This window comes from Cygnus olor, chromosome 3 (genome assembly GCF_009769625.2).
Source record: "Cygnus olor isolate bCygOlo1 chromosome 3, bCygOlo1.pri.v2, whole genome shotgun sequence".
Lineage (NCBI taxonomy): Eukaryota > Metazoa > Chordata > Aves > Anseriformes > Anatidae > Cygnus > Cygnus olor.
Genome location: NC_049171.1, coordinates 62,659,367 through 62,687,189, shown reverse-complemented (window position 1 = coordinate 62,687,189; position 27,823 = coordinate 62,659,367). Strand labels below are relative to the sequence as shown.

The window sequence follows — 27,823 nt, the reverse complement described above, 5'->3', positions numbered from 1 at the left end:
TGGATTGCTTCTATCACTTACATCCTTCCTGAATTCTGCGGTAATATGCAAAGGTTGAAAAATCTTGCTGTAAGCATATGGAGAAAGGTTTGCTAGATTAGATGATTAGTCAGACCGCTGAGAACCTTACACAGGAAGCAGGGATGTGAGGCTCCCTCCCCTGCAACAGGTTTCGGAAATGAAGTGTTCAGTCATAACACGGGAAGCCCTTCTGCCTAGGACTACTGTGCCGCACTGCCGTCCACAGAATCCCTCGGCACCAGAGGGCACGTTCCCATTAACAGATGCAACGAAAGGCAAAGGATTCAGCACTCTGCTCTCCGTTCATCCCTCCTGGCAGCACACAAGCACTCCCGAGACAACTCCCACACAACCACACTAGGCTGCAGGAAGGGCATTTCAAATGTCAACACACCGAACAGGACTTCTGTTGTGCAAAGGGACTCGTCACACTCCCATTTGGTGCAGCAGTCTTCAAAATGACTGTATCAAAGCTTCATTTTAAATGACACCCAAGAACTGTTTACCTTTAATATTTAAGATGAACAGATTAAGTCTCTCAATAAACAGCAGGTGTGAGAAACTAGTTGACAGAAGAGCAGGGAAAGAAGAACCCACAGTATTAGGTGTCTGGTATTTATTATTTTTTAATACAGAGAAGTCACAACAAAATATTCTCTAACAACACACGCGAATGATATCATAACCAATTATTTTAATTTCATCAACATTCATTTTCTATGTACATATTCTTCCATCTGCAAAAGTGCAATCCAAAAATGTCTCAACAAGAAACCTTTACGGACAAGTATATTTTTGAGGTGTTTTCTCACCGGTGGCCTTACAACAGCATGTTTGTTCTCAGTTACCTGGTACAGCAAAATGAAGAGTACATGAGGGGGGAAAAAAAGAAAAGAAAAAAAAAAGAAATTGTGTTAGATGCCTCCCTCGTAGGAATATTCCCTATTTTCCCAACTAAATTCATTATGAATACACTGCTCACTACTGGACACATGAACGCAAATAGACTATGGAATAGTCAATGGGCTATAGAGCACTGTAATTTTAGTGTCTCTGCAGCATTAGACAGAACATGAATTTCAGCCTGCTCACGCTGGTAAATGTCAACTTATGTATCAGCATGTAAAAGATGTCTTCTGTGTTAGTTATGGTTATCAAAATTTACTTTTAAATGCCCTACTGATGGATGAATTCATTTACACATCCAAAATATTAAGTCTATCTAAATGCAAGCCTCTCCTATGGAAAACACTTAACTACTGGAAAGAAAAGCATTTGCACATGCAACTCCTATTACTATCACAAGGAGTATCGTGCATTTAAGAAGAGTAGAATGAACCTCCAAATCCAGAGGACTGTATTCTCGTTTACAAAACATACTTCAGGCACAGTTTAATCCGACCACAGGCCAGACTAAAAAGAACACACAGCATCAGAAAAATGAAAGGTAGTGAAGAGTAAACTTTAGCCAAACAAGCAAAGCAAGCAGCTCCCTACATTGACAAACCATTTCCCTTTTGACACATTTAAAAGCTCAATGACTACTACCAGTGCTCGTCATGGCAGATAGCAAACCAACTGGTGTCTAGTTCAACCTCTTAAGTAGCCATTAAGTCCCAAAGTTCACTCTGACTTTGTACTTATGCAATGCCTAGCCAAAACTTTCATGGCCAAAGGGTGGGCCTGTCTGCTTGACTGGAGTCTGATGCATCTTATTAAAAAAAATATATATATATCTTACTTGCATTGTGCAGTAACACAAGACCAGTTTCCAGCAACAGCAAGAAGCAGAGAAAGTATTCCCTATAAATTAGGGACAATTTACTTTAGAGGAAAAGTTCAGAGGAATCTTTCTCTAGCTCAGCTGGTTTCCATCGAGAATCATTTTACAGTACTACATGTGCTGTTAGCCTCCAGTTGAGAGATGTGCTTTGCAAGAAAATAGGCGTTTCCTCAAGTGGTAGCTAAGACTCACTTAAAATCAGAATTAAAAGGAAAAGGTGATTGAGAACTAAATTGTTGCCTTGGATAGATTTGTAAACAACTTCTTGTTGCTATTAAGACTTTAAACATGCTTTCCCCTCCCCATTTTCTGGGTCTGCTGCATTCTTAATTTTGACTTGAATATATTGTACAACCTTTCACATGTTTGTGTTTTTAAGAAGTGGCCAAATTCCTTTTCTCCACTTCTACTCATTCTCGATTGTCATACATACATATCTGGAAAGGCATCTAAGAACATAAAGAATTATAAATTAAGCTGTATTAAGGAAAGTAAGTGAACAAGTATTTAGCAGAACTCCATATCCCGTTTCTGCCCTACCATGTGCATTGCAGTGACACCTCCACTCACCAAATGGGTGAAAAAAAATAGGTACAGAATGCTACTATTTTGTTACCCTTTCAGTGTATGTGGGGATTAATACCTTAGGCTCAAGGCATGAGTGACTAGCACTCAAGATCAAATGCTATATGTATTCTTTAATTTTTATCATTACAGGAGCTTTGTCTTTGTGCTACAAGAGTCCAACATTTGTGTATGTGATCTGGTACCCATGGTACTGCCAGACAACTTAACTCCAAACTACCCTAACTCCAACAGGTTGTGGAAATATACCACTGAAGGTGAAGGGCTCATCCTCCCCAAGTAATTAATTTGAATTATAATTTGATTGTTCTCCATAAGGGAAGTCTACACTGCACAGCTAACCAGGTTTTATCTGCTAGCTAACTTCTTCCAGCCCACGTACACCTGGGCCAGATCCTGCTTCTATGGTTACAGTGCTGGTGCCACTGTAACTGGAGTGGGCGTAACTTGGTTTGTGATAGCCACACCAGGACAGTGTCAGAAGTGTCCCAAAGTTCTTCCCACAATTTGTCTTAAAAAGGGAACAGTTTTCCCCAAACTGTCACAAATAGACCCCCAAGGAACAACTGCACAAAACCCCAAGAATGTGCTCCAGACACAAACACACGGACAGAAGAGAGGACAGAGCAAGGGGAGAGCCAGTGATGTAGACTATCACAGCCTGTTAATGTCGCTGTTCAGACCAGCGGTGGTGGATCACCAACGTAACCGTTATGAGATAGCCCGGTCCTATCCAGATGTGAAAATCATTAATTGACTTAGCTGGCTTCTAAGGACATTACCACTCAAGTCAGCAGTAAGTGATGTGTGCCAACATAAGCCCTCTATGCAGCTTGAGTATTACTTGAAGAGTGGCTAATGCTTAAAGGAGCTAATTCTGCAGTGAAGACAGCCAGGAAATAAAACTGTGAACTCGGCATTTTTTATGCACAGAGAAACATGGATATTCAGTTCGAATTTCACATGCACATTAATTTCTTAACTTAGCAGAAAGTGTAATTCTCTGTCCAGTATATGCAACACTTTCTCGGCTTCTGACTTTTCTGTTTTCCTTCCCAGAGTGTGCAGATTATCAGGGACATTTTTAAGATCATGATTTCAACGGATACACTCTTTGAGATTCTAATTTGGGAAAACCAAAAAAACTTCGGAAGAAACAAAAAATAATCCCACCTCATAAAGAGAAACAAAACCCATACCTTGAGTGACCAATCACTCCATAAACAACAAAAAAACTTACAAAAATCTCAGCTGGCTTTAGAAGCCAAGTAAAAGATTAACGACCTATTTTAAAACTTTTATTTATGTAAGGGAAAAGTTGGGAGCAAGAAACAAAAATTGCAGATTCTACAGGGCCAACCCCTATGACACAAATTCACTGCCTAATGCATTGACTACTATATACAGCACAGAGGCATGTAGAAAGTAAATACACTAAGTTTGCTTTCTTAAAAAGTCTCCAAGGTTTTAGATCCTGGACTTACATGATTTTGAAAGACAAAGGTGCAGCAATTAATTGACTTAAAAACTGATGCCATGTGTCATGTAAGTACCTCTCAGCTCTTATTGGTCTGATGACCCAGATCCCACTTCGTGGTCCTCTTTCCAAGCCAGTTACACCCGTCTGCAGTAGGCAGCAAAGCCTCAGTCCCAGCAGACACATACAAACATCCCCGTTCAGTTCAGCCTGTTCCTTCCATTTATCACAAGGTCCTAAAATATCTGTGAAGAAATACCTTTAAATAAAGCATTTTAAGATCTCCAGCTTGTTTTGGTATAAACAAATGACCTGACCGCTAACATTACAACACTGGCGGAAGCAGTACTATTGCCGTACAATCCGTCAGAGAGAAACACACAAACGTATACGGCAGGAAGACGCTATGCCAAAAAATAACTCAAAGTTGCTTTTTCTGGCATAGATTTACATTCACTTGTCACATTATCTTAGTTTATCCCATCTTGGGAAACCTGAAAGAAAGCCCACTAAGATGACAGCCTGAGGCATGCTCCTGTGCCCACTGGGACCAATGCAAAAGACTCGATGAATTCAACAGCTACAGGATTATTTCTTTTCAAGGATTTCCCATTTCCACCAAGCTAGAGGGACAACAAGCCTACACAGTTACCCACTTTCCAACTGGACATATTTCTCTGTCCCATGTCCTTCTTATAAACTGTATTACAATAGTACAAAAAATAAAACCAAATCATTTTAGCTGAACTTTACCCCACACTTGGGATATATTCGAAGGCCATTAAATTGGCATGCCTCCAACCTTCAGAGATCTCGTCAGGAGGATTCTGGTTTAACAACATGTATATATACATATTCATATGTATACAGACAAAGAAGCTGCTCTTTCAGTTAGAAAAGAAAGGAATTTCATCACAGAATGAATCCTATAAAAAGATATGTAATAAAGTTGAAATACCCATAAAATAGCTATTACTAAAGCAAAGCTTTCGTCAATAAGCCTCCAAAACTTTAAATGAAGAAAATGGCTTCACAAAGTGGTAGTCTAGATTTCCACAGTGAGGACACTGCTGGACGTTGCTGTATTCGGAGAAATACTGCATGCCAATCCGTACATCTATTACTGGCTTCCCACAGTGCTTACAGTTCAGTCGAGCCTGTGGAAAAAAAAAAAAAAAAGAAAACAAAAACACTTTTGAAATAACCAGATTCACCTCCATTCCTTGCCTTAGCTAAAGAGACACTCAGCCTCAGCCTCTGGCAAGGCCACAGCTTCAGTCAGGAAAATGACAACCATGGGGCCTGCTGGTAAGGATGTTTTTCACCCAGACCAGTAACTCACAGGCACGCAGAATGGTTTTCACATGAAGTAACATCTACAGCCCAGCAAAGTCTGGAGAGCAAGTTATTTCCCACTCTGGCAGGAGGTACAGAATTTCAGAGCTTACATATATATTGTATAGGTTGTTTTGTGCTAGTTCACCTCTGAACCAATTCATGTGGTCATCGTAAGAAGTGCTGTCTCAATAAGCCAAAAACGAAGCCCTGAATTGAGGAGAGAAACTTCACATTTGTGAAACTTCACATTTGTGCCATGCAATCCTTACCTTAGAGTTCCCACTGTGTATCTGTTTAGGTCTACGTTTGAACATGATCTCTCCTTGAGATGTATCAGCATTTTAATCTTTTGGTTTAACAAACGTATAACTTGATCTACTTTATCAGCATGGCATTGTGTCACTTCAAATATCTATTTAAACATTTATAATACGTATCAGGTAATATAAACTTAACACAAACTATTCTACAAAATCCAGCTGCAACAGGACCAACATTAACTGGATAGGTAGAAGAAACAATTAAAGGTGAAGGTGATGAGAGGCAGAGCTATTCATAGTCAGCAGTAACAACAGCAACAGTGTCTTCAGGAGACATCTAGCTGAGATATCCAGCCCATGTTCTGTGCAGAAAGCAACAGGCAGTGTGAAAGCTCAGCAGGGAGTACGAAACACTCAGGAGAAGCAGGAGGTTTAAGACCACAAAGGAGGTTAAGAGTAAAAACAGCAAATGAGCAGCGAGGGCTTGATCTGTACCATAGTTTAACCTCACAGCCTCACGTGCTAACGAAAGCTTCAGCTCTTCATTGAAAAGAACACCAAATGATTTTCTATAGCAACCTTGAATTAAGGGACTTTCTTGGGAGGAGGGGAGGAAGTAATTATTAAAGTACTACTGCTGTTGAGACAAGACTCAAAAAGAAACAAATCATGAAGTCCACAGATATCTGCTTTGCTTGAAAAGCAGAAATTCTAAGAAATGCAGTCTAATGGGGCATAGATTTATGGTGATTTTCTTAAAGTGTGGGTTTTCCCCTCGCTGGTGTCCAGCCCATCAGCTAGCTGCCATCAACCTGACAGTGGATGTAGTTCATTATCCTACATGCACATTCTTGAAGTATAATGAAATATTTTGAAATAAGGTATGAAATTATTCAAAACAAAAATTAGCAAGGCAATTCAGAGTTAAATTATATACCATATTTAAATGTCATTCCTCTATATGCAGAATCATCTGTAACAATAAGAGTGAAACAATGACGCATATTACCCAGCAATCAGTCGCTGAAGCTAGTGGTTTTATATTCAGATCTATTATTTACCATGTACTGTCATACTGTCCATTAATCATACAATTAAGACTCTTTTATAACGAGACCTTAATTCCTGTCTTGTACATTCAAAAGAAGCAATTCAAATTTAAATTTCCTGATTTTTACAGAGCTAGTAAGTTAGCATCTGTGTTTTATCTTTAAAAGTCCCTATTTAAAAAAAGCTACAATCTCAAGAGGCACAAAAAGGGAGGCATCTCTGCCTTTTGTTGCAGTCGTTAACAATGTAATTCTAACCAGTACCAGCAACTCCACTTGTCTTGTGATCAACACATCTTGGTAAAAATGTTAAATTTAAAATTAAACTGTGTGTCACATATTGGTAAAGCTCTATTAGAGATTGCTCTTGTATTGCCACATCTTCAAGGGCAGGGACTGTCTTCCTTTTAAGCCTCACTCAGAACTAAGACTGCTGGAGCTTAGAAATTTTTTTTTTATTTATTTTTAATCTTAAGAAATTAGGAGACCGCAAATCTTTATGGAAAGCATCCACAAAACCATGAAGTGACCATTCTTGGAATGTGAACATCTTGGCAAGGCACCTGCTCTAACCCAGTTACAAATCCTGTGTGTCAGGTGCCAGCCACTGCCTTCAGACATGCCAGAAGGGACCCCTGCACTGCACCTACAAAAACAGCACCCGATGCTATTTACACAGCTGCCTACCATGGGTCGTCCCTACCTCCGCAACACAACTCTGCTGAGCTTTGACGCATCAAACAGAAAAAAACCCTTTTGGATGCCAATGGTCCTGCTGCCTCAGGCGTGTATGTATCTACTTCGGAGTAAACCTAGGCTCTTTCTCACCCAAGATATGAGGTGAGCACTTAAAAAAAAGCTAGGCTTCTTCAGGCTGTGGCAGAGTACCATCAGCACAGTCAATTGCAGCAAAGATTAAGGAGAGATGGGTAATCTCCAAGGACACAGACTCTTAGACCTTTAGATTTCCTCAGCTTTTTTGCAATGATTATCTTATGACAGAACTCAACTCAAGCAACTAGAAGGACCTTGAATGCACATATCATCTGCTAAAAAACGTGCAAATATTATTAAAATACTACTAGAATTTTACCTGATGCCAAAGGTAATGCCTAATGATCATCCCAAGCACCAGCTTTAATTGTGAATGCATTTAAAGGGGCTTTATTTAAAAAAAAAAATGTAACCACTGACCATTACATTAGCTTTTGTCTAGCTATAGGCCTTCGTGCTCCATAAGTTAAGATAAAGGGACATGGACTCAGCTTTCTTGTACTGCACACATAGGCTGAAAAAGAAGGATGGAGGAAGGGAAGGGAGGAGAGAAACACAAACCTTTGCTTTATTTATCATTAGTTGGAATTTCACCTTAGGAATCTTACTTATCTAGGATACTGACCTGACAACAGGGAGATGCTGCCAGAATATCGTAGGTATACATAGTTCCCAGCTGATGCCAGCTTCCATCCCATCGGGACTTGCACTTAATGCAGATAATTTTGTGAACCCCTTCTAAGCAGTCTACACAAACAGCATAGAGATGCATAAGCCTTCCTGTGGACGGGAAACACACTTCTTAAGGAGACTGTAACAGAAGATTAAAACAGACATTTCCTGCAGTGTGTTATTTGCCCTTTAGTGTTACAAATCACACCTTACTAAAATCTTTTTGAAAAGCGTGAACGATAAGTAAAAAATGCTTCTCTATCACAAATAAATAGGACTTAACTGAAGCTATCTTCCATGAATGCAAAACTCAGGAATCAGTCATCATCCTGCCCACCCCAAACCCCATTCCTTCATTTGCTGGTAGACCTTAGCAAAGTATTTTGTAAAAGGAGTTGCTTAAGCTACATGAGCAGATGCCAGGTTAAGCTATGTGGTCAGCTGCCATTTTTCCACAAAGACAACTACCCTAGCTTCATCCCCACCTGACAGAAGTGGAGAAGTGTTGAAGTTTTTTAACAAGCCAGGTACAGACTCATTTAACAACTTGCCAAAATCTTCCAGCAAACAGGTAACTAAGGACCTAATACTCTTTGTGGAAAAAAGTAACAGCCAGAAGAACTTTCCTTCCTGTACTTTTTCCTGTTGATTCATTTGCAGTAACTATATTTAAAAACATACGTTACACATACAATTTTAATGTGCCATACAGAACTATGAATCTATCAAGCTCTCCCATGAACTTAGGTTCTGTACGAACAGTGATTTCGAAAACTGAGTTATACTGCCTTCTGTAAAAATCAAGTGGTTCAGACTTTAACACAAAATACTTTCTCCACAAAAAGGTCACTAAACTCAACAATTTGAAATCCAATATGCAAATTTCCCACAAAACAAAAGGCCTTACAAAAACTACAAAGATCTGCCATCTAGATTAGGCCTGATTTGTAGTGACTAGTAGTTTAGAGTAGGCTTTAAGTGGGCTGACAGAGAGTATAATTCTGTAATAAACCATATTTTGCACTGCCATACAAGAAAAAGTTATGTAGTAATGCAGTTACAAACAAAACTACTAATGCAACTACAAAACAGGACTGCATATAGTCTGTGCTTATGTTGAATTACGATTTGTGCCCTTTAGCATCAAAGGCCTGCACACATCACAATTCATAATTTACGAAGCACACACATCATATACCTTTTTTCTAGATATATGGAATAATATATTAAAAATTGCTGACTAGTAACTAGATACTTTAAAGATAACGGATTGTTTTTTAACTTTTCTTTTTAAGCCAATTGTTTTAGAAAAATTAGAAGGAAAATCAGATTCTACCTAAGATATATATAAACAATAAAGTTGCCAGCATGAGCTGATAAATTCAGTAACTCCACATTGGGCTGTTCAGCTCTAGAGAAAGTGATGTGATGAGACTGAAGAGCAAATATAATAAGCGCTGTTCCTAAAGCGAACAACACGAGATTGGAGCCTTTCAAATAACTCCATGTGCTAAAGCTCTGTGTTGTGTAGGAAGACAAATAATTTTCCTGAACTGAAGTTCTGTTCTGCTTCTGCATATTAAGATGCTACATTTCCCCACCACTTGATTTTCACAATCCTTGCTATATAGGAAATGAGACTCCTGATATCTTAAACATGCCTGATAAAAGAAGTGATTTTCATTACTAAAGAGAAAATAACACCCTGGAACAGCACCCTTTCAAGCGTAATTTCATTTCAAAGCGTACTCCTGATAATAAACCATTTTACCCAGGACAAGGAGGTAAAAATTTTAACAATTGATTATTCACAGCACGTTGTCTGAGCAAGTTTTTCAGGTGTATCATCCAATGGGTAAGGAGCAATTAACTAAAATTAAAAAAAAAATAATAATAATTCGGCAGAGTTTCATTCTTAGTGGCAAACAATAAGAAGTGGCAAGTTTCACTATTACTAAACCATCTATTAGCACTGATAAGATCACAAGCACGTTGTGCATGCCTCCTCACAAAAGCAAATAAGCACTGTTATCTCACATACGTATATTCTGTTTATCCTGGAGATTTTTCAGCTTGTATGTTTGTCTGTCACTTTTCCCCCTTGAAAATACATTAGGTAAGACAGAAACAATAATGCTAGCATGAATACAGTTCAGTGACTTAGTGCACTATGATTTAAATAAAGGAAAAAAATACAAAGTTTGTTGAGCAAAGGAATGTTACATGATAGATATTTTAACCATGCATGAGATACAACATTTTATTGAAAGGAGAGAAACTTAAATGTTAAAATACCTCCTGCTAGTGCATTCCCATTACACTTTTCAACATGTAATTTTCTGTTTTTGAAAAACAAACTAGGAATAGTGTCTCTGACTTATGTTAGCCATACTGGCTGCCAGCAGACTGCAGAACATACGTGTTTTGCCATGTACCACCTTAATCACTTACTTTGGGACATATCTCTCAGGAAGAGCTGAGGCTCATCCCAGCCCATGTTTTGTTGTTGTTTTGTTTCTATTTTTCCTCTAGGAGGAGAAAAATGATACATGCCTTGCTCCCAGCTCAGCAGGGAGCTGGGACACACGGTCAGGATGCTTGGACACGGTCAGGATGCTGTTCAAACCAGCGGCAATTTGGAACCAAATCTAAAGCCCCCATTACCTCAATGCCACTTCATCCCAGCATAATAAAAGCTTACTTTCACTATGTCTAACTTCTCCAGGCCACAGAAACAGTCCTTGCCAAGACTGCACTAACACATGCCAAACTATAGTCCTTGCCATGTTAAAAAAAAAAAAAAACACAACACTAACCACCATGTGCAATAAAACGAAACTGATATTCTCTAGTCTGAAAGCAGATGAGAGGCACAACTGGCGATACAAATATGACTTTCATTGATGCTGCAGTACAGCATGCTTAACATAAAAAGTTGTTTAAAAGGCTGATGTATGTCTTGGAGCAAAACTCACAACACATAAATCAGTACGTACACACTGCAGAACAGGGTGGCTATAGTCTACTTAGAAACTAGATGAAATATCTGCTGGTTATAAAACCAAAAGCAAGGCACGGATCTCTCTACACATCATTTGCTTTTTGTAAATCATTCCTAAGCATTTCAGCCTGACCCACATCATAATTTGGACATGACTCCAGCCTTTACAAAACTGCTCAAAAATGCAGAATCACGATGAAAATCTAAAATGGGGGGGGAGGGTGAGGAAAGATGAGTAAGAGAAAGCAGTCCCATCACAGAATGAAACCTAGCGTGACTGACAGACAACCTGTACCTTGAAGGTGACAGGGAACATCATATTCAATTTCATCGTGTCTTGATGGGCTAAGGAACAGGGTTCCATCCACCAGCGGAAACTGTTCAAACACTGGCAGTGCCCTGTGGCACAGTGCACAGTTTACAACGTTCCTGTGGCTGGCGCTAAGAGCAGCAAGAATAAACTTCCGCAGGTCCTCCCCTTGGCCCACTTGGGCGTCATCTTCCATTCGCACATGGAAAGTATTCAATTTATGCCTGGGGATGTGAGTGAGAAGCTCAGACAGGTCGAGCCTTCTCAGAAACTGCACGGGGGCATCGAAGTGTCCCGACCGATGTGCTTGCAAACCGGCTGCCCCGTAATCGAAGTGCGCGTTCCTGAACATGCCCCCACCGGCCATGTTCTTCTTGTGCGGCTCCAGGTGAATGGCGTTCTTCAGGAATTCTCCCAAGTATCGCGAGGAACGGGGGCCGCTGAAATGGGTGGGGGCAAGAATCGAGTAGCCGGTCGGTGGGGACTGGCCGGGAGAGACGCACGGGGAGCGAACCGCATAGCTCCCGCCAATGACACCCTTCTCTTGGGAGTTCTGCCTGTCCATCGAGTGCCTTCGCTGGATGTCGTGACTTAAGCCTTTCTGCGGCTTGTTGGCTGGCCTGCCCTTTTTGGCCTCTTCTGCTGACTCTGCCATGGACCTTCCCGTGCTCTTCTCCAACACGGATTTTTTCTTCTTGTCATCCTGCATCCGTTTCACCTGGTACCAGTCGGTGTCCTTCTTCAAATGACCCTGCCCACACCGACAGGAGCAGAAGCGGAAAGCGAGGTCGTATCCCTTCTTTGTCCACATGTTTTGGCGACACTGCTTTTCGTTCCAGCTCCTCGCTCTGCCGATGCAATTGAACTGGACAAGAATGCTGCTTTCCCACTCGTAGAAGCACTGAAGGTGCATCCAGGTGCTGTAAGGGCAGTGCTCGTTGTTGCATATGACCTTCTGGTAGTCATCCTTCTCAAGGTCCACTGGCCTTCCAAAGCTACAGATCAGTGGAGTAGCACAAGGGGCTTCTGTGGAACATAAAGCAGACATATTAATAACAGGCTGCTCCTGGCCTGCACATCACACTTCTCATGTAAATGCCGTGCCAAATACAAACACGAGTTCTTACCCATGACCCGTACTATCAAAGAGCCCACAAGCACCAGGTCTGGGTCAGAATAACAAATAATCTTTGCCAAAAAAAAAAGAAAAAGGTACACAAAAGGAGCTATAGCAATGAAGGAAGAAGAAAACAAAAAGACAACACAGCTTGTTCAGCACTCAAAGCCGAAGCACCTCAGAAGCATTAACCCTCCTCAAGGCTCTGTGGACACTGCTGCAAAGGCAAGCATTAAGAAACAAGGAGAAAGCTTTGTGGACATTTCTGGAGGGTTGCTTTGAAGCCTGAGAGGCAACACGGGAAGAACACACAGAAGTGCTCGTTTGAAAAACAAGGAGGATATACAGCTGGGCTTTGCGATCATAACGAGAGGCAGGAATTGATCTTTTCTTTGGGACTGAGCAAGAGACGATAGATAGCGAGAGAAACGGGAAGCACGGGACTTTGAACAGCGAGACAAACAGATCATGTTTCTTGTACAGAAAGGAGGTCCTTTGTCATGTTTTCAGGCAAACACAGGATATACCACCATTACTGACCTACCTGATAGCTAAACTTCACAAACCAGATAGTTCTGTAACATAGATAAAGACCAAACGCCACGTGGTCTTTTGTGAGCAAAACAGCAGCCTTTCCTATATCCTTGAGCAAAGAACAGAGTATTTCAATTCTCTCCCTGTAACAGTATCACCTACACAAAGATGTTCTGTATTTACGACCAAGGACATTTTCCCCTCCCTCACCTAAATACCACAGATTACAAACTACTCCAATTTCTGACTGCATCAGTGCAGCTGGAAGGCACAAAAAAAAAAAAAGAAAAAAGGAAATTCTCATTGGGACTTTTTACTGGATCTTAAGTGAGTCTAATTCTCACTCCAAAACAAGGTTCTCAGATGCTTAGTCAAATATTACCAAGATTTCTTTGTATTTCTAACGTCTTACTTCCTCAAAAGACACCGCTCCAATAGGACTGGCAGGCTGCCTTTTTACCTCTGCATTACTGCATTCAAACAATCACACACTTCTTCAGGGTTTTCCCCGGTCAAGTGCTGCCTCACCCAGCACAAAAGGCTGCCGGGAGCTCCCGAATCCCGCTTAGAGCTCCAGGACTTGCGAGGGAGACACATCGAGCCTCATTGCAAGAACCTGCTGCCGACTGGGTATTTTTCCTTAGGATTTCAAGCTTCTACCTGATAAACGGGGAAAAGAAACTTCAGTTGTGTTGTTCTTAATCCAGCTCGTCACTGCTTGAGTGAATAATACAACATAATCTGCACTGGGGTAACAGGTTTTATGCTGTTTCCTTTGCTGGTACTCAAGACGTTCAATAAGAGGCACACAGCAGCAACACAAAGTATGTTTTGCAACAACAGGTCATTGGCATGCTAGAGTTTTTGCCCCTTTCCAAAAATGCTATAAGCAAGCAAACAAAACACCTTCAGTAAATTCAAGACCACGGAAGTTCTTCAGACTTATTTACCCAGAACACACAGGCACAAGGAGTACAAGAAAATTTTCCCAAGCTGTTCCCTGGAACATGCTACATCCTCATCTCATTTTTCTGCCTCTGCTTCACATGCCAGAAACAGCACAGTTGCAAGGAGAACTTGCCGCAATACCCTTCCTTCAGGGACTGACTATAAACTGCAACAAAGGTGCGTTCCCAAGAACGTTCTCCTGAAGCAAAAAAAACCCTATTTCAGTTCAAAATACTGACTCGTTCAGTCATTCAAAAGGAAAAGAAGACAGGTTACCAAACTGGAGAGAACAGTGCTAGTTAAGAGAAGCATTGCCCTGGGACTTTTTGGAAGTTCCTCCTATATAGGAGGCATGATATTCCCACTGCTTGTCTCAGGTCTCTGAAAAGCCTGCTGAGAACATGCAGGCTTTGGGATGTCATTTGAGAGGCATGAATTTTATTGGCAACCAATGACTAATTTTTCCCCAGTGTTTTTACTCTGTATTATTGAGCGTAATGTCACTGTCTAAATGCAAAAGTGAGTAATTTATCTACTCTGAGTCAAAATCTGTCAGTTTACCAATTCACAGAGCTCTCCATCCATTCCCCCAGACCGTTACCTTTGATTCAAGTCACACTACGCCACACCAAGCATCTCTGCAAAGTTTTTCGTTATTTGCCATTCTTTTATCGTACTTAAGATCTGAAAGCATAGTTTGCAATAGTAGCATCCGATGCAGTTTATCTCAGAAAAGTCAGTTAAATTGAAACCATTCAAAGCTCCTCATCGAAAGTCAGATGTGCAGCAAGATATGAGAGGTACCACTACGAACAGTTCTCACTATGCATTTCCCACATTTATCTATTCCGGAACCTATTCATTTCCACCACTGCCAGAAGGCAGGAAGGAAGGACATGCCAACAATCCACTTATGCTCCCCCTGTGTTTCAGAGTGTAAATGTTCTAACAGTCGTGCATGTAATTACAGCTGACAGCCCAGAGAGTTACTACACAGCCACGTCTAGAGAATCTCCAGTTAAGAATAAAGACTTTACACTTGTTCGTCCATACCAGCATAGTTAACCGACCAGAAAATAAAAGAGTTTCATTAATGAGACTTTGAACATGGTTCTGATTTTGGATGGAAGAAATACGTGGTCTCTAACCCTCTAAGAAGTTTACTGCCTCTTTGTCATGTGGACAAGAAATTAGATTAATAAAAGTGGCTGAAACGCAGGAAAACAAACAAACAAACCAGTCTGTGTATTCCACACAATGTATTCACAACTATTTGATTATAATAATGTTCTGTATGTCTAAAGGCTCTTTTAAAGTGTGACTTTCAACAGACTCTACCCCTTTTTACTGGTCTATCACCAGGACTGTGAAATGGGATCTTCTCCAGCTCTTCCTTGAGAACTTAAAGCTGTCATATTACCTGGGAATTTGCTACCTATGATAACTATGAGGAAGAAAAACATTCGGTTTTTGGACAGCAATGTCTTTTTTTTTTCCACATTTAAGTTAATTAGATAACAACTTTATCAGACATTTCCTCACCTCATCTTCTACCCACTCAATGTAAATTAGCTGGTCACACAATCATCATAGCAGAAGCAAGCGTAGGATAGCCAGAAGACAGCAACAGAGCAAACAGTCTTCTCCCACACAAAAGACTCCACCAAATTGCTAAACACTGGAACCGAAGTTACCCTGGAAAACATCATTACCAAGACGAGCAGCTATTCCTTACTAACATCTTCTGGGAAAATACCTGAAATTTCACTGCTGTCCCTGCAGTAGCACAAGAACCACTAGAAAACCAGCAGGTCTCCCCACCAGGTGCCCACACTCCTGCAGCAAGAGTAATGACAATCTACTCAAGGCAACCGGTCAGTTTTTTTTTTTTTTTTCCTGCTTTCACTGACACAGGTTTATTATTACAAAGCCCAGTGGTTTTGAGATCTTGATAAAAATGCTGCAGTATTTCCACAACAGAATTTGGAGCGCCCATTACAGCTAAAGCTTTCAGCATTAGGTCCTACCAATTCTATACCATCAGACTGTTTAAGAAGGCAGAAAACTCCACTAATTGGAAACCGTATAGAAATGATCAAGCCAACATTCAGCTCTGTCTAATATTTCAAACTTCATCAAGTTTATTTGTGCAAAACAGACTCTTCAGGACTGGACATCCCTTGCAAACTTCTCTCCACTCATGTCTCCCGAAAAACACGTCCCTACATAAAAAAATAAGTAAGAAACAGAAAGCAAAGCAACTTTTTGTCAAACTTTACCAGCTCACAGGAACAGATAAGTCTTAGGAGCAGAAACACCAGCATTCAGATTACTTAGTATGGGATCCACACTAGCAAATGTGAAGAGCTCTTCCCATCAATTCACACCCTTGAAAGCGCTCTGCGTTATTTTATCAACATTTTATAAATGAGACTAAGCGCTTATTACGGAATTACAAAACTTTAAACATTCTCATTATCAAGCCCTTCTAGTTCCAATCAATTAGAAATGAATTTTAAGATTATTCCTCAAAAAGACAGAGGTAAGATCACTGTACTTATGTTTTACGGTAACTGTACTTCAGTTACTGTCAAGAGCGACCCACAATAAGCCTCTTCTGTGTAAACAGAATTTCACATGAGCCAAACTGCCCATCCACACATGGCAGCCCCAAGCTGGTTTGTCACCTAAATATAAATGGACTCCAAGTAACTAACACTTTGTCAGATTTCTGGTTTCCAAAGTTACAAAAAAATAAACTTCAGGAAAAATTAAAGGCTAACAGGTATCAGGGAAGCATCCATTCTCCTAGCAGACCCTTTTGAAAGAAAGCCTAATTGACCATAAAAGTACCTCTATTTTACCTTTCAGTTTCAAGATCTCTTTCACAGCCTGAGAGAACAAAACACGGCAGCACGTAGTTTTGTGCAGCAGAACAGCTTTGGTGTTTAGAAACAAGTGTCCTGCTGTAGCAGAAAGGCTGCTGATTTGGAATCACGGCCGCACAATGACTCTTCCAAGAAGTTACAGTTCCACAATAGATGTTCTCTCATACTCCTCTGTAGTGATTTTGATCAGTAATTCTGAAACTAGCTGTATGGAGCAGCACATACATGCTCTCTAAAACGGAAACAACAATATTCCAAACAAACGTACATCCGAGCAAAGATAGCTCACTGCTTAAACAAGGTTATATTTTTGACAGAACTGCCATAAAATTAACTTTTCTTTCAAAAACAAGAGCACGATGGAAGACTGCAAGGAGCTGGTTTGTGTGTTTGGCTTTTTCTCAGATTTTCCGTTCAGGTTTAAACATCAGCAGAAGTCAGGAACACAAACAGAGGATTGAGATAAATGTCCTTCAACATGGAACACATCTACCTGTTTCTACGTTTAACAAAAAGCCTCTAAGACAGTATACGAAGACCACCTTTGCCATGTAATGACACAAACAAAAGCAGCATAATAACAACTGTCTGAGGAACTTCTCTGGTGAAGTAAATGGAGGAGAATGTTGTTTACTTCTGTTTACGCACTCATCAGAAAACCAAAGATGCAACCAGGCTCCATGGCCTCGGTTTTGTGACTGCTCACATTTGTTCTAAATCCCAGATGTGGATGCCTGAAGCAAATTTTGCTCTTCCCCCCATGTTCCCACATTACCCATTGAGCAAGCACCAGAGACTTTCAGTCAGTGGACAGAAACAGATAATTATTTCCTGTGCTCGCCAGCGTAGGTTTCAGCTCCCCCCCCACACTTAGGATTGCTAGTAAAGCTCAAGGGTGGTATTAACAACGTGAGGCTGGGGCAGAGGAAGGAGAAGTGTGGTGCTGCTGGAAGAGGCAGTCCTATTATCATTTTAAAGCAACTGTGAGGAGACAGTAGGTTTTTATGGATCTGGAAAAAGAAATGTCCAAAAAAAAAAAAAAAAAAGCTAAGGTCTTGGCATTGAGTCAGCTGTAAGACACCTACTACAGCCTGCTTTTGGTCTACCGTTACTCTAGCACCTCACCAGCTACACCACGGACACTTTGCCAGCACAATACTTAGGCTAGAAAGGATACCTGTGGGACACATACATTACACTTTAACCTGTATTACCAGCTTCATGTGAACAGGGCTCTCTTCACAACCCTACACATCCAAAAATTGTTCACTCTGTCAGCCTGAACCGGAGCTGAGCCCTATCTGTGGAAGGCTACACTCCACCAACCATCTGCATGAATCTTGAGAGCTTCTCCTACTATCAGGATAGCTTTATTTTAATTGAAGTCGGACAGTATTATCGTGCTAATGCTGTAGTGCAACTATAAAAAGAAAAAAAAAAGTAAAGACAACAGCAATGAAACAGGCTGAAAACTTGTATTAATTGCCCAATGTGTCTGCTCTGGTAAACCTTGAAATATAATCTGACATGCAAAAGATTACCAAGAAGAGACAAAAGGGTATTGCCATATGCATAACGAGCTAAGCAGCACAAATCATACAGCACTACAGAAACGACCAGCCACCTTCCTAAAAGCCTGAACGCAGCAGGAAGAATACACTGGGAAAAAATGTTTCACAAGTGGATTCAAAAGGCAGGCTTGGATGTTCAGTGCAGCAGCAGCAACAACAACATATAACAACAGAAAAACAGTAAGAACAGTCTTTCAAAACAGCTTGGCTCACTGTTTGCATTGATAACGCTCACTGACGATGACTGACGCCTATCCAAAACTTCTTAGGCAATCTATGCAGACTGATTAAGATTAAAGTTTCCAAACCTCCTCTTGAAGGGAGGGGAAGAAACAGGACAACAGTATCTGCTCAGCCACCCAAAACATAGGCTTTTTATCTGACGAGACTCCCTATAACACTCTTGGAAAGAAAAGCCAACACTACAAGTCCATCTTCAGCGATCGGTAGAGCAGGACAGCGCAGGCTGATGTTTCACCTGGCACAGCGTAGCAGCAGTGGTCAATATTTACACTTGGAAGGGTCTTAAAGAGAAAAAAGGGTCTTAAACAGAATAAAAGCCATAAGCAGCCTGGCTGTACCTGGCAGCTCACCCAATGGACAGGATGTCACAAGTGAGTAGTCACATGAAGCGACCACCTTCCCTTCCTCAAGGGAAGATTTCAGGTAAGCTGGAGTTACTAAACCCTGGTTCAGCTAGAAATTCAGATGACGAGAGTCCTGGAGGGTGCAGCAGAGGCTAGAACCACCTCCGTGCACTTCATTTATGCTGACTTCACGCTCAGCCTCCAAAGGCCTCTCTTCCCTCACAAAATCTGAGCAAGGCCTGACCACAAAGCAGAGGAAAGAGGCAACGGAAATCATGAAGGCTTAAGTCGTACCTGTCACGTTAACACCTTCTAACTTGAAGCACAGCCAGAACAAATGCCTGTTTATGAAATCTGCGATTAGCACATGATACACGGTTGGTGTTATCTATGGCTCTCACTCAACCACCCACTCCCAGTTCAGCCATCACATCACCAAAGTAAGTCAGGAAATCAAGAGCAGAACTGTACAAACCAAGGACAGGAGGCACCTACATCAGCACAGTAGCTTTGCAGTTTGCTTGCACAGCCATCTGTGCTCCAAGCTGGACCAACTCTGCCTACACAGCTGAAACCCATCATAAGAATTCATATGGTCTTACAGAAATTACCAAAATCTGCAAGGTTATCATCATCTAGCTAACCTAGCCAAATCTTTCCACTTAGTCATCAAAACACAGAACAACTCAATCGCCAGCTTTGGCTTAGGATGTAGAGAGTCTCTCTGCACAGGAAAAATCCTGCTCTGACTTGATGTATACCCTCAGTCCAACCAAAAACATCACCAGTTCACCATACCAAGGAGAACAGACCCCCCAGGATAACTAATGCCAACACACTCCTGATACTACCACGCAAATCCTGGGTTGGCATCACCAGGCCAGGTAAGGAGCAGTCCTCTGTACCACAAGCAATTGTGCCAAGGTCAGGAAGACTCCTCGCACTGCTCCGTATAGGGTGGATGTTTATGGTGCCCTCTATCATGGTGAATGCAGAGATTGGTGACTATCTCAAGAGCGGTGGGCTTTAATGTCTTCTGAACCTTAGCTGTTGCTTTGTCCACACCTGAATCATAGAATCATCCTCACAGCAAAGCATTTCCACCGATAAATTCTTTTACTGCAGCCTTACAACAGCCTTCAATACCTTGAAATGTTACAGTAAACTCACCCTTGTGTCTGATGAAACAGATATCCTAATAACTAAAGCAGACTATAATGCACCTGCCCTGGCAAGTTTTCAGTGGCAAATTCCAACTTATGCTGGAAATAAAGGGATAAATGTGGCAAGGCAAGTGAAGAAGTAGGTGTCTTAATACCAAGCACAGATGTGGACTGGATTTGCCCAGAATCAGAGCCAGCTAGCCACAAGGCCCTGCCCAAATGCACAAGGAAGGGAACAATAAAGGGACAAAAGGCTGAATCAAATGGTATCGTTTCCAGCTTTAAGTCTAGGGGTGTTTGTATCATTGGTCTATACTTTCCAAGTTTCAATATGACAATATTTTTATTCTCATGTAAAAGGCTAAAGAAGCTGGTAGAAACTCTGGGAAGCTGGGGATGCAGCCTCCCTAGCTGCTGCATCTAGCGTCTCGGCAGGACGACAGCTCCGGAGGTCGGAGCTGTCACTTCCAATAGACGTCTCTCTCGCGATGCTGTGCTGGCTCCCAGCCCGGCCTGTGTGCCACCTCTGGCACCCGTGCAGCACGCAGAGGCCTCAGCTGCACACCGCTCCCAAAATGGTATCCTGGAGCACAGCAGCGGAGCCGGGGAATGCCAGGCACACTCAACAGCCAGGCTCTGACTGAAGCTATCTCCTCTCCCAGCAAGCATTCGAGACGGGAACAACAGCAATATCCCACTCAAGCCCTGGCAGGAGGACTGAAAGACTCTGCCATCACGAGAGAGAAAGAAAGATAGAGTGAATGCTCTCAACATAAATGTCACTAAAGTCTACAGGGAAATGCCAGCGCTCCACTCAAAATCCTGCCAGCTTTCAAAACGGAATTATCCACTCCAGTGACTAGATTACTACTTCAAGAGGCCTGTTTGAAATTATTTCGATTTCTATGCAAACTGTTTAAAGAAAGCCCGTGCCCTACTAATACTGTTGTAATTCAGATACCTTGAAGATTAGCTGGATTATCTTTCCCTGAGCTATACGCAAGGTTTACCTCTATTTTTCCTCGCATGTGCTGTAGGAAGAAAAGCAGAGAAGGAAGGATGCCTGCCAGTCTTCATGCTACTTTCATATCAAAGGATGTGTCAATATGCAAGGCTGTAAGCAAGGCTGAAGAAAACTTACGAATGTCTCCCAGGACTAGAAGCTGGTTTGTCACTGCTTGTTAGATCACTGGAAGGAAGATACGGGACGAGTACACACAAAGTCAAGCAATCAGTTCAAAAACTGTGTTTCCTCATATGGAACCTAACAAACATCAAGCATAACCCTTACTCATGTAAGCGTTATGCTTCAACCAGTGACTGATCACATGAGCACAATGCAGTTGGGCCCTGATACCCATTCTGATAGCAAGCAACTTAAAAAAAAAAAAAATGTGTACTTGCTTGTATGAAAGGATATTTATTTTATTCAGCAATACCATAGACATGATCCCATTTGCAAATTGCCACAAAAAGATGTAACTGCATAGCTTTAAAAATTCCAAAACTACGATAAAGTGTTTTCAAAACCAATCTGCATTGATAGAGACAGTGGAATTTGCATTCAGCTGATTTCTGCAGTTAGAAGAACTCAATGGAATTAGGAAGAAAAATGGTTCTCCTTTACAAAGTGTGTACGAATTAGATTCTGACACTCACTGCAACCAAACAGAAACCTCATTCTCCAGGTGGCTTCACCAACATCAGTGGGACTCCCTCACTCAAGCTAAATAGCAAGGAGGTTCCAACACCCAACATCACTACACTGCCAAAATGGAATTAGATGTTATATGCAGCAGGGAATATTCATCAGCAAATACTAATCCACACTTATATATTAGAGTGATTCATGCTCTAAAAATACATTTTTTAATTGAATATTGCACTGGCAAATCTTCTGGCCCTCTAACTACCCCACCTCCAGGATATAAGTGTTTTTTTTGTAAATCTTACTGGTTGGCTGGTCACAGCTTTCTATATATTAGTCACCGTAGTGCTGAATGATCTGCTTTCTCCATACACTTGTCTTATGTTAATATTTTTTATTTGAAAGTAAATCAAAGCCTTACAAACTTGTACAACACAGGCGAAGAGTACACAGAAGCCCAGCTGGCCATTTTAAAACCAGGTACCTAGGAAAAAGTTCTCTAGAGATCTCCTATGAACATGAGGATATTAAAATACAGTTTTTAAGCTTCTTGGAGAATTTCTTATTTGAGAAGTTATAAATATTCAACTCACTCTGGTACAGAGTACATCGTACAGAGCAGATGTATACTCCAATACGCCCACTGCATAAAGTGTACCTGCTGCACATCTCTCAGGAACACGTCATTTACGAGGAAGGCACATTATAATTTTAGCTGTGTCCTTCTGGGGTCTGGTCCTCAGCAAGGCGATCCACAGGGGGTTCCTGATGGTAAAGGCAGCCAAACCAAGGCAGAAGTACAACTGGGAGGTGCAGCAGTGACCCAGGCAGCCCAGCCCCGTCAACATGGGCACTGCTCACACAACCCTTCAGCTGGCACAGCACAACGACGTCCCAGTGGGACCTAAAACACCCACCTCCATCAGCTCCCTCCCTGCCTTTCCTCCCCTGAAGGATTTTCATGACCAGGATTCTGCATAAATCTGCACGTGGCAATTCCACCACGCATCCTACCAATTTGCAATTTAAGGTCTCACCTTTGCCAGCGGGGAAAACGCATGAACTTAAGCACACTGTAAAATAGCAATTCAGAGACAGATATACCTTTTTTTTTTTCCCCTCTCAACTTCAGTTTAGTTGGCTCTAATGAACCCTATGTTAAAGGGGAAAACTACAGACATGGAGAGCAGACAGCCAGATTCTCCTTTTCTCTCATCTTCTCATGGCACCAATGCTGGAGAGACCAAATGCTGGAGCAACAAGGACACGGGAACAAATCAGGAAGATGCTAAGGTAGGGACCAGCAAGAGGAGGAAAAGGACTTGAGTCTACTGGATAATGAGACCAAACATGAATGCAAGGCAAAGAAAATGGATGGAGCAAAGAATTTTAGGGCCAGAAACAACTGTATGAGGGGGTCTGGATCAAGAAGTTTATGGGACAAAAGGTAGACTGGCAGAAGCTAATGAAGTAAAAGTGTCCAAGCTCATCACAGCAGAAGTGGAGAAGAAATTTGCCATTCAGAAACATCAGATCTGACATAAACCCTGTGGACGGACCTTTCTCTGCTGCTGCTCAGAGCAAATGATACACAAAACACCTTGCCTCCCCACATTCATTTATGCCTGCAGATGAAGATTACCAACTACTGCTATTGCGAATTCCTGTAACCCACAGGGCTGAAGTCACTGAGGCACAAACCAAGGTAGTTACTGATGTAATTTTATATGCTGGCTGAGATTTTCCAATTTGATTAAGAAGACTAACCTAGAAAATTATCTAGAAAAATACAACTTTATTTGGAATTCAACCGCTCTGAAGACAAAAATCTACTTCTGAAGACAGAAATCTAACTAACGAGGCTTCCCACTAAACCAAATCTCAGTTTCCTTGTGCATTATGACACTGGTAAATTAGTCCATTAGCCCGCCATGACCTGCACCTTGTTCAGCACAGAATATAGATGTCACTTTGGTCAAGAAAAATTGAGCTATCATATAGAAAATTTCTCCTTGCTCTGAGGGAAGATGTATACATGGAAATTCTCCAGGAAAAGAAATGGGAAGTCACAGGAAAAGAAGCACGAGGAAACAGAGGAATGGAAGGCACAGCTACAGAGCGAGAATGCTCCTTGTGGACTTCATCACAATAGCTGCCAAAAAGTTGCAGTGCAACATGGAGAAGAGTCATCCCATCCAGTCAGTACCTATGCCCCATCCTCTCAATGCCTACCATCCAAAATCAGACTCATAAGCCTGAACCCTTCTGCTGACTTCCACCACAGTCTGAGCTGTAAACATGCACTAACTAAAACACCACCAAAACAAAACAAACGGGTGCCCTCCTGGGCAGAGGAAGATCAGTCTGTGTTTCTCAATGATGATGCCAAAATGATGCCAAAAATTGGCTGACACTTGGAGGGAAAATTGTATAAAGCAAAAGTTTCCAAAATGTAAAAGAGAGCAACACCTTTGTGCTGTAAAGGGCTGCTATAAGAGCAGCTCTGCGTAACGCAGCACCGCTAGTCCCGGCTGCAGAGAGAAGCCCAGGGGAAGTTAAAATTTCTGTTTCATTCTGGCGTTTGGACCGGAGGCAGAAACAATATATGGACCACATAGAGAACAATGAAGACTTACATAAATAAATAAATAAATTTGAGTCACTGTCCCTTCCCCGGATGAAGCAGGGTCCTGATGTGACCACGAAATTAGACTGTCACACTGACATCACGATGCAAAGCCAAGGCTCGCTTGGCCCACAAGGAGCAGCACAGGGAAGAGCCTCCCTGCACCCAGCACACTTAATCCTCAACACAGATAATCTCCCATGAATAATCGAGAGTTGACTGTGTACAGCAGAACTCTATTAACCTCACAACTCGCTGCAGCAGGCCGTGTCCTCAGTAAACTGCTTAGTGATCAATTAACCGTAAGCACACAGCCTCTTACAAACATCTCGAGTCTGGTAACGGGATACTTGCCTCCAAGGCCCAGCTATACTACGCAGCTTCATTTCGGATTCATGAGTTTTATAGACAAGAGGGAACCTATTATCGTCATCTAGTCCTTTCCCTGCACGTGAGAACTGGATTCCCAGCCTCGCTGCATGACAGGAGCCACTTTTTCTTTCATTTCCTGAACCAAACTTGTTGAAAGCTTTGGGTGTCTCAGTAAAAATACAATTTACGAAGCTTGCAGCTGAGGATTATCTGATGGGTGGTAGCCTAGGTAAAATAAAACTAGCAACCACACCTACTCCTCCAGCCTTTAGGAGTACCTGAAACAAAAGATATGGCAAGACACAGTGACAAGTCACAGATCAGGTGCGCTCACCAGGCGCTTCAAGTAAATACCGAAACCAACTTCATACCTCTGTTGTGAGGACAAAAAACAAAAAAAAGGAACAGAGGTGTAACAAAAGAGACAAAGATGTTTCTGACCACTGAAGTCATGAGGAAGCAGGAAGGAAGAGAATAAAAAAGCATCTGAACTGCATGAGGTTCAACCAGTCCAAGTGCAAGGTGCTGCACCTGGGCCAGTGCAATCCCAGACGTGCACAGACCGGGAGAAGAATTCATTGAGAGGAGCCCTCCAGAGGAGGATTCTGGGGTTCTGGTGGACAAAAAGCTCAACATGAGCCAGCAGTGCGTGCTTGCAGCCCTGAAGACCAACTGCATCCTGGGCTGGATCAACAGAGGGAGGTTGGTGGGAGCTGGTGAAGGGAGGTGATTGTACCCTTCTATTCTGCCCCTGTGAGGCCCCACCTGGAGTGCTGCGTCCAGGTCTGGAGCCCCCAGCACAAGAAGGATGTGGGTCTGTTAGAGTGGGTCCAGAGGAGGGCCACAAGGATAATCAGAAGGCTGAAGCACCTCTCCTATGGAGAATGACTGAGGGAGCTGGGGATGTTCAGCCTGGAGAAGAAAAGGCTCAGGGGAGACCTTACGGTGTCCTTCCAGTACTTAAAGGGAGCCTACAGAAAAGATGGAGAGAGACTTTTTACAGATAGACATAAGACAAGGGGAAATGGTTTTAAACTAGAACAGGGGAGATTTACATTAGATGTTAGGAGGAAATTCTTCGCTCAGAGGGTGGTGAGGCCCTGGCACAGGTTGCCCAGAGAAGCTGTGGATGCCCCATCCCTGGAGGTGTTCAAGGCCAGGCTGGATGGGGCTTTGGGTAACCTGGTCTGGTGGGAGGTGTCCCTGCCCATGGCAGGGGGGTTGGAATTAGATGGTCTTTAAGGTCCTTTCCAAGCCAAACCATTCCAAGATCTCAGGTTAGCTCTTAGAAATGCAACTTTGACTTCACAGGAGTCTGGCAAGCTTAGAGTAGGGATGTGCAAGGCACCTGGGACACACCGTCTTAGAGGTGAAGGCAGAAAACCTGTCCCACCAGCAAGCCGTAGTGCTACATGTGTTCACTGCAGAACTGGCAGCACTTTCTGGAAACTGCATGTGGAACATGGCTTTGTGCTCCCCCCACAAAGCATCCACACCTGAACGCACCATTTTCTGTTGTGCTTTAGAGAAAAAAAAATTGGGAATGCCATTTCTCCCCACCTCAAAAGACAAGCCAACACACTAACCAACACGGTCTTGTGCAAGACGTTACCTGCAAAGTACATGTCACTGGACTGAAGTCATGATAAAAATGCTCTAGAAATCACAGAATCACAGAATTCACACAGAATCATCTAGGTTGGAAGAGACCTCCAAGATCACCTAGCCCAACCTCTGACCTAACACTAACAAGTCCTCCACTAAACCATATCACTAAGCTCTACATCTAAACGTCTTTTAAAGATCTCCAGGGATGGTGACTCAACCACTTCCCTGGGCAGCCCATTCCTCCAACTCCTACTAATTTCTACGGTGTTTTTTTTTCTTTTTTCCCTTGCTCGCTCACTCAGAACAAACAGACAAAAAAAAAAAAAAAAAAGAAATTCTAAGCATTCTCCATGACTCTCTGGAGTAAGTAATATTCTCATAAAAGCAGTCTGGCAAAGACCTTATGAGCCAAAGCAACGCGTAATTAATCGCTAATATTCCTAAGGAAAAGTTTCCATTAAATGATACGCGGGAATTGGACATCTTGAAAACTGTAGTAGGATTCTTGGAACTACCATCGACTAGCAGCAGCCAGGCAAAACTACTGCCAGAAAATATAAAGCCAGTCGTAGCTACCCCTCGCAGCTTTTCCAAAGCCTTCGATTTGGAAGGGGGAAAAGTCAAGACGGGGGGCTCTGCGGAGCTCGTTGTAGAGCTAATGTCGGACCTGAGAATTTTCTTTTTTGCTTAGCAAAGGGCGTAAGGAAGCGCTTGCCAACCTCCTGTTCTGGCCTTAAATGCCGTTTTGCAGCAGCGCTATCTCCGAGCACGAACAGCAAAGCAAGTTTCTGCAGGATAAAACCTTACCGAACCCCCCCCCCCCCCGAGCCCCAACCAGCCACCGACCGAAGCAGCAGCACAACACCCGGCCCAGCTCGGGAGCACACCGCCCGCGGGGGGCCGGCCGCGGCGGCATAAAGCGGGGATTGTTGCTCCGGGCGCTGCGCTGCCATTTCCGCACCGGGCGCTGCCCGCGGGCGGCCGAGGCCCGCTGCTGCCCACCCGGCACCCCCCGCAGCAGCCTCACCCCGCCCCAGCTGCCCGGCTCCCCGCCACCCGCCCGGGTCCCTCCGAGCCCTCCCTCCCCTTCCTCCTCCGCCCGCCCGGGGCCTGCGCCACGGCGGGAGGAGGCCGCGGGGCCGGGCCGGCCGCTCACCGCTCTTGGCGTCGCCGCCCGCCGCCGCTCCTCCGCCGCCGCCGCCACCGCCGCCGCCGCCGCCGCCCGCAGCCGCCGCCGCTCCTCCGGCCCCGCCGCCCGCCGCGGCGCCGCCGCCGCCGCCGCCGCCGCCGCCTCCCGCCGCCGCCGCGGCGCCGCCGCCGCCCGCCGCCGCCCCGTTCTCCTGCTCGTCGCCGCTGCTGTTGGCGCGCTTGTTCTTCTTGCCCTTGCCGCCCTTCTGGTTCGGCATGGCGGGCGGCCGGGCGGGCGGGCGGCGGCTGCGGAAGGCTCCGCCGCTACCTCCGGCTCATGGCGGGGCCGCGGCGGCCGCCCTG

General features: G+C 43.1%; 1 protein-coding gene across 2 annotated transcripts; it reads right to left on the bottom strand.

The window, feature by feature from the left end:
- Positions 1-622: 622 nt before the first annotated feature.
- Positions 623-27,823, bottom strand: HECA (hdc homolog, cell cycle regulator). Of its 2 annotated transcripts, XR_005818195.1 has the most exons (5): positions 27,489-27,823; positions 11,256-12,296; positions 7,913-8,067; positions 3,943-5,023; positions 623-869 (listed from the first exon to the last, which is right to left on the bottom strand). XR_005818195.1 is itself a non-coding variant. In XM_040551469.1 (4 exons), exons 1-4 carry the CDS (start codon positions 27,736-27,738, stop codon positions 4,859-4,861), a joined length of 1,611 nt encoding a protein of 536 aa, XP_040407403.1. In that variant the 5' UTR covers positions 27,739-27,823; the 3' UTR covers positions 623-4,858. The 2 variants fall into 2 exon arrangements, 1 of the variants encoding a protein (XP_040407403.1); XM_040551469.1 differs by having other exon boundaries at positions 623-5,023.